This window comes from Cicer arietinum, chromosome 6, assembly GCF_000331145.2.
Source record: "Cicer arietinum cultivar CDC Frontier isolate Library 1 chromosome 6, Cicar.CDCFrontier_v2.0, whole genome shotgun sequence".
NCBI lineage: Eukaryota > Viridiplantae > Streptophyta > Magnoliopsida > Fabales > Fabaceae > Cicer > Cicer arietinum.
Genome location: NC_021165.2, coordinates 17,997,853 through 18,009,460, shown reverse-complemented (window position 1 = coordinate 18,009,460; position 11,608 = coordinate 17,997,853). Strand labels below are relative to the sequence as shown.

The 11,608-nt window shown below is 29.3% G+C and overlaps 1 protein-coding gene across 2 annotated transcripts in view; it reads right to left on the bottom strand.

The window, feature by feature from the left end:
* The window catches only part of LOC101505357 (uncharacterized), a 15,767-nt gene extending 9,210 nt beyond the window's left edge, over positions 1 to 6,557 (bottom strand). Inside the window, exons 1-8 of one of the 2 annotated variants that reach the window (XM_004505266.4) lie at positions 6,262 to 6,557; positions 5,743 to 5,787; positions 4,571 to 4,611; positions 4,369 to 4,450; positions 3,222 to 3,266; positions 2,403 to 2,459; positions 1,396 to 1,455; positions 1,181 to 1,308 (exon numbers count right to left, since the gene is read on the bottom strand). In XM_004505266.4, coding sequence (XP_004505323.1) covers positions 1,181 to 1,308; positions 1,396 to 1,455; positions 2,403 to 2,459; positions 3,222 to 3,266; positions 4,369 to 4,450; positions 4,571 to 4,611; positions 5,743 to 5,787; positions 6,262 to 6,396 — 593 coding nt within the window. In that variant the 5' untranslated portion in view covers positions 6,397 to 6,557. The remainder of the gene's footprint in view (positions 1 to 1,180; positions 1,309 to 1,395; positions 1,456 to 2,402; positions 2,460 to 3,221; positions 3,267 to 4,368; positions 4,451 to 4,570; positions 4,612 to 5,742; positions 5,788 to 6,261) is intronic. The other variant, XM_027335914.2, reaches the window with a different exon arrangement.
* Positions 6,558 to 11,608: the final 5,051 nt, after the last annotated feature.

The window sequence follows — 11,608 nt, the reverse complement described above, 5'->3', positions numbered from 1 at the left end:
TCCGATCCTCTCTATTGTTCATGTTCTTTCAGAACTTAGTTTTTTGTTTTCTTTCATATTCTGTTTTTCGTTGATTATGAGGATTCAATAGAAGAAGTTGAAGGATAAGCTTCACTATCTGAAAATGAAGATAGTGATTATCTTGGGGAAGAAGAGGAGAATGAATAGATGATAGATGTTTTAGTTATCACTAGTTAGGACTTAGAATTAGGAATTATTAAGATGTTTTGAATTGAGGTTTTTTACTTTTATGTCACTTTATCAATTTCTACTAGTTAGGAGTTAGGATTAGCAATCATGTTGTTTTGAATTGAGATTATGAGTTTTATATCACTTTATTGATTTCTATTTAGGCTGCAGGTAGACAGTAGGCAATATGCACTACTAGTTGTTTTGATTCGAATTCATTTTTGAGATTTTGAATTTTGAGTTTTAAATTTCTATTTAATCAGCTTTTATTTAACATGCTTTATTTTATAAATAATTATTGTTATGCGGCTTCCACTATTAGCCCTATTTGCCCGCTACGCTATCTGCTATTTCTCATAGCGGTTTTTTGATGCTCTGCTATTTTCCGTGATCCGCTATTAACAACACTGGGGAGATTCTTTTGCAAGGTGGAGGCTCTTTCTGGTCTTGGTACTTTAGCAATGAACTGTTAAAGGCATGCAGACCTGTCAAAGCTGAATATTCTCTCCAGTCTTAGTGACTTAATGTTATCTTAGTCTAAGACTAGCATACATTTGTTTCTTCACTTCCCAGACACATGACAATTATGGTTTAAGCTTTTGGTTTGCATTATGTTTGTCCAGTCCATAGTATAGACCAGTTTCTCTCATGGGAAGAGCCATTTTGTGCAGGACCTCGGTGGGGTGCTGTAATGTTTTCGGTTATTTCACGTTAAAGTTAGGCAAAGAAAGCCAAGTTGTTCAAGCAGTCTGTTACGAAGTTATGGTTTTCTAAGCTTCATTGTGGTGGTCAGCTATGATAACTACAATGAATGAACAAATAAATTTGTGAGCTCTAATAGGATGAAGAGTTCTTGTTGTTTACCGAACTATACGATATATTAGGATATCTCAGCCTCTACTTTTTTAATCTTTCCTTCAAATAGAACTGCTTTAACCACCGCACCCCCAATTAAAAAGGAAAAAACTTTCAATAAGAAATAGTCTCTTACGGATTTTCAATGAAACTGTTCCCAGCGGGATCATCAAGAACAAACGTGAAGGACAATTCTGATGTAGCACAGGCTCGCAGCTTCACCAAGAACTGATCTATTGCATCAGCTGTCTCTGGAGCCGCTTTCTGAATGTAATAAACATAACAACACATTATTAAAAGAGAAACTTATATCAAACGATAGTATAGGGTAAAGTTAGAAACAAATCATACTCTGCGTTCCTCTTGGAGGGCCTGAAGTTCATCAGCAGCTCGCATTAGTATCCCTTCTACCTATAATTACACCAGAAATAATATTGGCAAATCATATTACTACAAATTTCAATTAAATATGAATTTAAACCTGACTGACACTCATAATTAACCTCTTAATATAAATTTATGGACATTATCCTTGCCCCCAAATAGTGAGTGACAAATGGAAAATAACTAAGTTATGATGTGATTGAGTAAAAACTAGAGCTTCAGACATCTATTCTTCACACTAACAAAAATGTAAAGAATATAAGAATAGTATGCTTATCTTATTGGACTTATTTGATACACACTGTCAATGTAACAAAAATACATATGCATCCAATTATAGCTCATCACTATGTCGCTTTGTGACATTAATTCGTGATGTATCTCCACAATTATCTACGAGGTGAAATGTGATTGAATGCACGTGTAGAACATTTTATATCAAGTGCATAGCAATTAAACTTTATCCTTTTGCTTTGAAATATTGTTTTGATCAAATAAAAAGGACACGGCAGATGGATTGGGAGGTGAAGGTGTTCCACCCTTTTCATGAAGCTAATTTACGGCGTGATGCTCCGGCTAATATAGGATGTGATCCTGAGCCAATTTTGATGCTATATGAGCAATGTCTTGCTCTACTCTAGTTAGTTATGTGTTTTTTGCTAATGCAATAAGAGTTTCTACGCCTAAACTAATTTCTGTTTAGTTTTCTTCCTTCGAGCTTCAGCCATCTTTGTTTCCAAATAAAAAGGACATGTGTGACAAGTTTATTCACCAGATATTTTTGCATAAGCTGAGTACCTTTAGCAATATCCAATATTCAATTGTTCGATATGCAAGGCAAAAAGAAGGCAAGTATCGAGATATTAACAGATACATGAAATGAAAGAGAAGCAACATAAAAAGGAGAAAAAGCAGACCCAACAATTCCAGGAGAGCAAAAAGAACAAGTAAATAGAGATATGTATCAGAAGTACCGTTGACAGACTACCACGTTGTGCCTCTGGTGGAATCTCAAATTCGAGTTCCGGTATCTGCAGTCATACATAGATGTAAGGTAGCTTTAAAAGAAATATATTAAACTTACAAATTTTAATAATAGAACCATATGTATTAGTCATATGTTGAAACTCGCTAAGAATCACCAGAGACAAATCTTATAAATTCAGACACCTGGCATCATGCATGAGAAAAAGGCTGCATAGGCAACTAACTATCATACAATCAGCTAATGAGACTCTGAGAAAAATTATTAGTGACAATATATAGTTTAGCAAGCAAGAAAAAACATATATAAATATCACAACGCAACAAGCATAAAGCAGGACTGGAATAAAGGAAAAGTCACAGAGAAATAGCATAGAAGGTGAGATAGAAGCGGAAGAGAGTATCATCAAGAATGCTTGTTCAAATAAATAACAAGAAACAGGACAAAAATCAGCAGAAAAATTAAAAAATAAAGACAAGAAAAGTATAACGTTGCAAAATTGACGCTCAATTAATATCAAAAGAAGGAGATATAGGACCAATACCATGCTTGCACATAGCATCATCATCGATTACAACAACCAGGTCTTATCCCACTAATAGAGGTCAAATACATTAAACAATACATGTGATGTCTCATCTCAACTAAAGATAGTATATGTGTAAGTCACAAAGGAGACAAGAATCACTGTGTCAATTATCCAAAGGATTTTCATTAACTTGATCATTACCATAAGAAAGGGAAAAAGGGCAAGTGCTAGTAAGTGTAATCGAATGTACAGAAAATCAAATAATAATTAACAACATACCTTAATGGTAGCAGAATCTGATTTTACCACTTGTCGATTGAGCATCTGCATTCATTAAACTTGCTAATAAGGCACTCACAAATTAGATAACTAGTTAGCGAAAAGAACTCTGGTTAATCAAAATAAGAAACATAATATATTATGTAAGCACACATCAACAATTCAAGAGGCCCTATTTCCTGTAATACCACCAATGCATATGTTAGTATGTTGAATTTAGTTTCCCAGACTTCTCCTAATTTGTTCACAGTATAACTTAGTGTTTCACCATGTTCAATTAACTTCCATAGTTCCCTCTTCTGTAAGATAAAGTGACAAACATGTCTATTATTTGTATTCCCGAAATTTTTCCTAGATTTCAAATTACATTTATAATCCATGTTTGCTATTTCCATTCCAAAACCAAAAGCGGAAAGAGAAAGAGGGAGAAAAAGAATGGTTACGTTCTTTCCACTGATGAGATTGTTGTCATACTTGGATCAATATGTGCACACAAAATGCAGTATTGCCGATTGCAAAAATTAACCTAAGTGCTAGATCAGCATATGTCACTGGAAGTAAGGATGATGGGGACGTAAGTGTCTTGAGTGAGGTGAAACGGCCATTTCAAAAGGGAAAAAGACACTAATGTCTTCCTAGAAAAATCCTTTTAACATTTTGAGCATGTACTATCCAAAGATATTTCATTGTCTGTATGGCCAGGCCTGAAGATTGATGAAGATTGAAGTTTTATACGCAGTATTTCATGATTTTATTTTGACATGCCTTGTATGATCTCCAGTCATTTTACTTTAAACATTTCAATACATTATTGGCTCTTTTAAGACAGACGTCCCTTGGCTAAACATGGACACAATTTAAAACCACATAAATGAGTAAAAGTGTGAAAAATTGGTCCTGAATAAGGGCTGGTCATTGGCGTCCAGCACAGCACCTCATGTAGAAACTCACTGAGTACTGAGTAGCCCCTGGCTGATAGTAAAATCATGCCAGGATGCTAGGAAGTCACTGGATCTCCTCCACCCAAATTAGTATCGTATCTACCTTGACTACTAGAGCATGTTTTTTAATTCATCCATTGGCTATTTGAGATTGTTTAAATTTATATAAATAGTCAGGGGGAGTTAAATTAGAATGCACAGACAACCTTCGGTTCGGCCGCTGGGATCTGTAACGAGTAACAACAACCGCGTTGTTGGATTTCACCAGCAAACTGCACTTCATTATTCCTAATGGGTAAGCAAAAACACAATAAATATTAGGTATCAAGGAAGAATAACAAGAGCAATTATATTCAATGCTCGCACAGATACACTTCAAGATGAGGGCATAGATTAAAGGCAGCTTACCTCTCACCACAATGAGGACAGTCAAAAGCCGACAACAAAATCTGCACAAAGGCAAATGGATTATATTCCTATAAAACTACAAATATGAAATAAGAAACAGTAGCTGAATATGTGATATAATCCATCATTTACTTTGTGGGTTGATAATGTCAATTTATCACTCAAAGTATGTAACAAATCATTTACAATGACAATAACAGAAACCCTTTTCCATTAGATAAGGTCAAGTAAATGAAGTAAATGTCGTAATAATGCACAGGTTGTATCTTGAGTTGTGGATACCCAGTTGGCGTGATCATTGCAGCTTTGAAATGCTAAGAAAAATATCTAAATTTTTGGACGAAATTATATCAGTTCGCATTATTATTTTTATTTTAATTACTATATCTCCCTGTTCTCTACTACTCTCCATTTTTATTTTTCCACCTTATTGGGTCTTTTACCAAAAAAATTCATACACTCCCAAACCAGATGGAGTGAGAATCTACCAACATTTCCACATTAGGGGCCGTCCAATTTTCTCCCTAATGTGTTCCTATCATTTCCTAAATAACGAATAATTCAAACAAAAATAATAACGGCCAAAATCTTTTTCCACTAGGTAGAATCAATGATATGGATCCAATGGTATCAAAATTTCTATCATGAATCATGTGACAAATCATCAACTTTAAATCCTTTTTATTAGTTTGGCGCCTATAGTTTTTCTTAGTCTCCCTCTCCTATTATATTTTTAATTATACTATCCTTCATTTGGTTTACTCTTTTATTGGTGCTTCTAGAAGTCTTCTCCACACATCACTTAAGCTTGAATGGTACTTTTCTATCATATATTTACAATAGAAGCAAATAATTAAAGAAAAAGCAAGAAAAAAAAAAACACCAGCCTAAGGAGAGGCAAAGAAAAAGACATGGGATCTATGTAGCACCGACATTTCAGATTGAAAGAAATATCTATTATCTGACACGACACTGACAGACGTGGTTATATTCAATTAGTTCCATTTACTCAAATTATTACTTGTGTCAATGTATCTATCTGTGTGCTTCATAGCATGAGATTTAAAATACATATTCCCAATAGCTATTATTACCTAAGGGTAGAAAACAGTAACCAGTAGCACTAATCAAGCATAAGATAAAAAGTAGCAGTAAATAAGAACATATACTACCTTTCTGAAGTTTGGAATTAAAGTTAACAAAAACCTTGTAGTTCCCTGAAAAACATGGCATAATTTTCACGTCAGATAATAAAAACAAAATTGCTTTTATAAAAAGGAACAGAAAACCACATGAGATGAAGCTGTAAAGATAAGCCTTATAAATACATTAACTCCAAATTCACAGAGACAATATAACATGATGTCAAACTAAGCTAGCAAGTTCCAAATTCCAATGTAGTTTAATATCATTCAGTGCACACGGTATAATTCAACTTATTTTTAACGTAAAAATAAGAAAGAAAGAACAAAAAAACAATAAAAAAAAATGAAAAGAATTGAATACTAGTGTTTTCTTCAGTTACAGAAGATAGAAAAGAAATTAAAATTTGCTGTGTTCATCAATAAAAAAGTTAAAGAGGAAAAAACAAAAAGAAAAAAAAAAGTAAATAGTTTTCATAATCGAATATTAGAGTGACGTGGAAAATTGAATAAACAGACGGAAAAGAAGAAAAGTGATTAATGAATTACGTTCTGATGACAACGCATGCAGAGGCTTTCGACGGTGTAAAGAGGAGCATCACCGGCGTCAGCAGAAACGGCTTCAACGACGGATCCAACGGTCACAATTTGATCTATATTGTTGTTATTGGCATTCCCTTCCATTTTGAATTAGTTGAATGAATAGTGTATTGTATTGTGTGTCTTTTGTATTAAAATTGGGAAGCAACGCCAAGGGAGTGAATGAGCAGAGTAATGAATGAGAGTTCCAGAAATGACGGGAGAATTGGGACTGATGTGACGCGTGTTCCGTTGGGAGTTTGGGCGAAGGAACTAGAAACAACCAGGGTAGGTTTATCGCCTGATTCGGTAGGGTCGGGTCGGGTTATATCAAATGTATTTTTTCTCAATTTCTTCACTATTTCTTTTTTTTTTTTGGCAAATTTATTCACGTTTAATAATCTTCTGTGTCATTTTTATTGTTAACAGTTTTTTCTAAAACTATCCAATTACATCATTCACTTTTATAACTTCTACAAAAATATATTATTTCAAAAACAGGAGTATTTGCAACTATTACTATAGTTACATTTTGACTTTCAAATAATATATTTTCTATGCAGTAAGAATAATATCATTTTATTTAATATATAATTATGATTAAAAAATATTATATTTATATTTCTCTAGATAAAAATTTGTCTGATAGAACCTATAAGAGTTGATTTCATAGCACATTATTGGATGTTAGTCATTTTTTTATCTGTCATGTAATAAAAAGTCTATTGTACATTTTTTTTTATTAAAAAATATTTTTTTTATTTAAATGATTAGAATTATATTGATCAAGAACAATATAATTTAAAATTATTTAAATAAATTTATTAATAAATTCACATCATCCAAAATTAATAGTATAATTCAATAAAATACTTAAATTGTGATAAAGTCTACAAAGATGATAAATTTGAAGTATATGTAATACACATATTTTTAAGGCTGTAACATTAAAAACGTTAAAATCATTTATATGAATATTTACTTGATCAAAGTTAATCTATCAATTTAAATCAAACAAATATCGTTCCAAAATAGGAAGAAAAAAAAAAACTAAATGCATGTGAAAAATACTTATTTAATTAAAAAAAATACGAGTTGGATGAATAATTTTATGCCAACAAATTACATTAAATCATCTCTCCCCAATGGATGACCTAAGAAGAACTAAGAATAAGAGAAAGAAAAATTTTCTTCACCGGAGTTGCGCTAATTCCTTTTAAACTTCTTTCAAGTTAAAATAATTAGATGAATTTTTATACATTTTTAGTATAAAAAATGTATATTATTGTCTAACTCGTACAATATTTGTAGAGACATATGATAAGTTGGATCGTTGAGTTGAATTCGAGATTTTTCATTTCTTCATAATAATGTATAAATTTGACGTGAAGTTCTTTAAAGAATTAAAAATATATATAATATTAACAAATCATTATTAATCGCATGTATTAATTTTAAAAACAGTTATGGTTAAAGTCATATATTTTTAACAATCATATAATTAAAATTTAATACCAATGTAAAAAAAAATCATATCAATAATATATACAAATGAAATCTTAAAATATTAACATGCAACTTAGAGAAGAAGAAAAACAAAATCTTCATTTTTACATTATTTTTATCCAACCTTCAAGAATTCAATTAAAATCTAATAAAATATAAATTAATTTAAAAAAATAAAAAACAAAAAAAAACAACAAGCTGTTATTATAAAATATAAATTTATTTTAAATAGTTAAATAAAACAAAAACATTAACAACTTTTATGATCATTAATATCATTTTAATTTACAATAATTTTTTTAAAAAAAGTTTATTTTATATAATACGGTCAATCTTAAATGGATAGCTATTCTCCCAAAAATTAACATCCAAACCATTTCGAACCATGCAACTAATATTATATTTTAAAACAACTCAAATAAAATGGATCAATTTCCAAAATTTTGATACATGTTTAGAAACGAAGACATCAAGGATCCAAACACACAATATTTACCCAAAGATCCTCTAGACAAGAACAAGGTTCCCACCATATTTTGAACACACTATCAGTGTTAATATTTCGAGTCGAACGCAACCTTAGATCTCTTTGATTTTTAGGATAACGAGCATTTGTTTGGTTTTGTGTTTACAACCCCAAACATATTTTCCCTTTGGTCTAACGTGATATGACATTCTGACCAAGGTGTTTAGATTTTTTTTTAGAAGTCAATTTTGCTTTCTAAAATCGATTCCACCTAAAGCATAAAATTGTAGCTTCCACAATACAAGCAAAATGATTTTATTTGATTGTATATTGGTGTACAATACAAATTCTCTAACTACTCTTAGTTGTTTTTATTACGAGATTTTTATATCAAATTTAAACCAAAACAACCCACAATAAGTGGATTGAGTTCACAAATAATACAAAATAACATTTTTTTTCTTTTATTTTTTTTAAAAATATAACTAAATAGTTTGCATACAGGACAAGACATCCAATCTAACAATATCGACATTTGTCAGTTAAGCAATAGTTTAAAAATAGTCCAACAACTAAAATTTAACTATACATTAATAGTCAAAAAATAAATAAAAATATATATGTCACGTCAATGAGTTGCGTTCATAAGTTCAAATGTTAAATATGCTATCTGAAGCGAACATAATTGAATTTAAATGGATTGGTTAAGTTTAGACCCGAATTTCAATGGGTTGAATCAAAATACAAATTGAGTTGGGTGACTAGGTTCGCAGATTTACCCGCACACATGAACACCCCTAATTGAGTCTCGGGTGTCTACCATTTCACCACCAAGGCATCTTCAAAGTTTATTAAATTCCATAAATATGATATCTATCTAGTCTTATGTATGTAATATATGATAAAGGTGGAGTTTTTGAGTATTTTTTTTGATTGTCATGTCATATAGGCCCGAGTCGGACATTCAATTAGTTCGATTTGAATTATCTGAGAGATACATACCTTATATATATTCTATCAAAAAAATGGACAATAAAACAAACCTATAATTGTTCATAAGATGATACTAATATAATTATTTTGCAACTGTATGAGATAGGATTTGTATTATGTCATTTGAGGTTACAAAATCAAACTCTTGTAAACGAATTCACACCTGATGCACATATTCATTAACCGTGATTTGCAATTAAATATGCATATTAAAATTATGGTTAACGACATTCATAATCAAAGTTAATTGTATTCAATGGACAATTAATTAGTTGTAATAGCTTCGCATATTCATCAATATCCACTAAACGTAATTACTTATATATTCAAATAGTGTTAACTATCCAAATTGTCATAGAATTCGTATGTCAAAATAACACAATTCATTAAGTTATGGAAGGAGATGATGTATGTATTTTGCATGTTCTCCATTTGAGATATGATTTGAGTTGAGTTCAAGTAATATATGAGATTGGAGATTAGGTTGACACTCATATGCTATTTTAAAAAAGGTATATATTTTATTTCAAAGGTTGGAAGTATTTTATGAAGTGTAGAGACAAACAAAAATAGCAAGCTTATTTTTAGAGCAACTTTATACAACACTAATCTCGTCTAAAGTTCTTCTTTGACCGGTGAAAACTATTCAGCATGATACAAAATAATTAACTTAATTTTATGAAAAATTAAATAGTTTTATTGAATATAAATACTTTAACTGATACAATTCAATTATAAAAAAAATAAGGAAAAATAAACTTTCCCTCCTTTTCAATAAATAATAGTTTTTCCAATATAAATAAAAGTTCAAATAATTTTGTGAATATAATTTTTTTTACACATGGATATAGTTAGTATAGATAATAATTAACACAAATGGGTAGCTTATCCAAATCATTTTGTATTATATTTACTATGGAGGATTTTTAAAGTAATTTAATATATTATTTTTAAATTTAAATTGTATTTTTGTATAGAACAATGTAAATGTAAAATAGTTTGACTAAAATGTTTGATAACATATATATCACAATTTATATATTTATGCATATATTTTAAATAATGACTTTATTAATGGTGTAGTTTTTTCATTAAACAAGATTAGTTTGCAAAACCAAACACTCAAAATCAATATCATATATTATTTGCACCAATAATAAAAATAATATTAATAGAAAAAGAGGTAATGAGTACAACTTGAGGTAAGTTGCAATACTTTTTAGAAAATTTCTCATTAAAAACCTCGTGAAAAAACCTTGTGATAAAACCATACCAAACTAAAAGGTGTATAAGAGGGTTAAACATATATACATATTAATATAATTTTTTATATATATTTTTGTTAAGTTAATCTTTTATCTCTAAAAATAAATCTTTTATAAATAACAAAAAATAATTAATCTCATTGGTAAAAAAAGATTTATCTACTAAATTATATATATTTTTTACTAATGTGACTTTTATTTAAATTTAGAATACTTCAGTTTACAAATTATACAAAACTTCATATTATACACTAGTTGAGGTTTGTGATTATCTCTAAACTTGAAAGAAAAAATAAAGTGTGCATAATTCACTCTATTGTTTGTGTACGTTAATGTTTTAAATGTTTTGAGTGGTATATGTTAGGTTACATGGATGTAAGAGATATAAAGAAAGTTAATGATTTCTATTTATAGTAATAAAATAAATATGGACAACTTTGTCTTTTTGCATACTTTATTCTTAATACAATTTTTTAATTTTTTAGTGTTGAAAAGAGATAAAATATTCGTTTTTGTGATTTCATTTATCCATTTTCTATAACTATTTTTTAAATCAAATACTACTATGAAACAATGTATCTTGTATTTTCAATTTCTTATTTTCTTTTATAGATTATTTTAATTGAATTATTTCAACCCATTCAAATAAAATATTCACATTTAGTCAAAAATAAAAAAAAAATAAAAAAGTAAAATCTCCATCTTTAAATAAAGGAAAGTAGAAAATCCAAAAAGTTAATCACATAAATTTAAATAATTGTATTATATTAACTCTAATTATAATATTATGTCTTAGTTTCTTTGCCAATCCTTACCGCATCTCTCTCTCTTTCTCTCTTTTTTTTTTAATAATTTTTCACTATATGAGAGACATATTCCTAAATACAAAATTAAATTAATATTTTGCTTCAATTAAAAAACAAAATAATTTATAAAAAAAAAAGAGTTAATGAATTACTATTTTACATTTTTTTATTAAATCTTAATTTCAAAACTCATTAATTCACATGAAAAAATATCTTCACCAACTACCAATCAAAATTATATGTTGATTTTTTTACACAAAAATTAAACATTGAGAAATTGA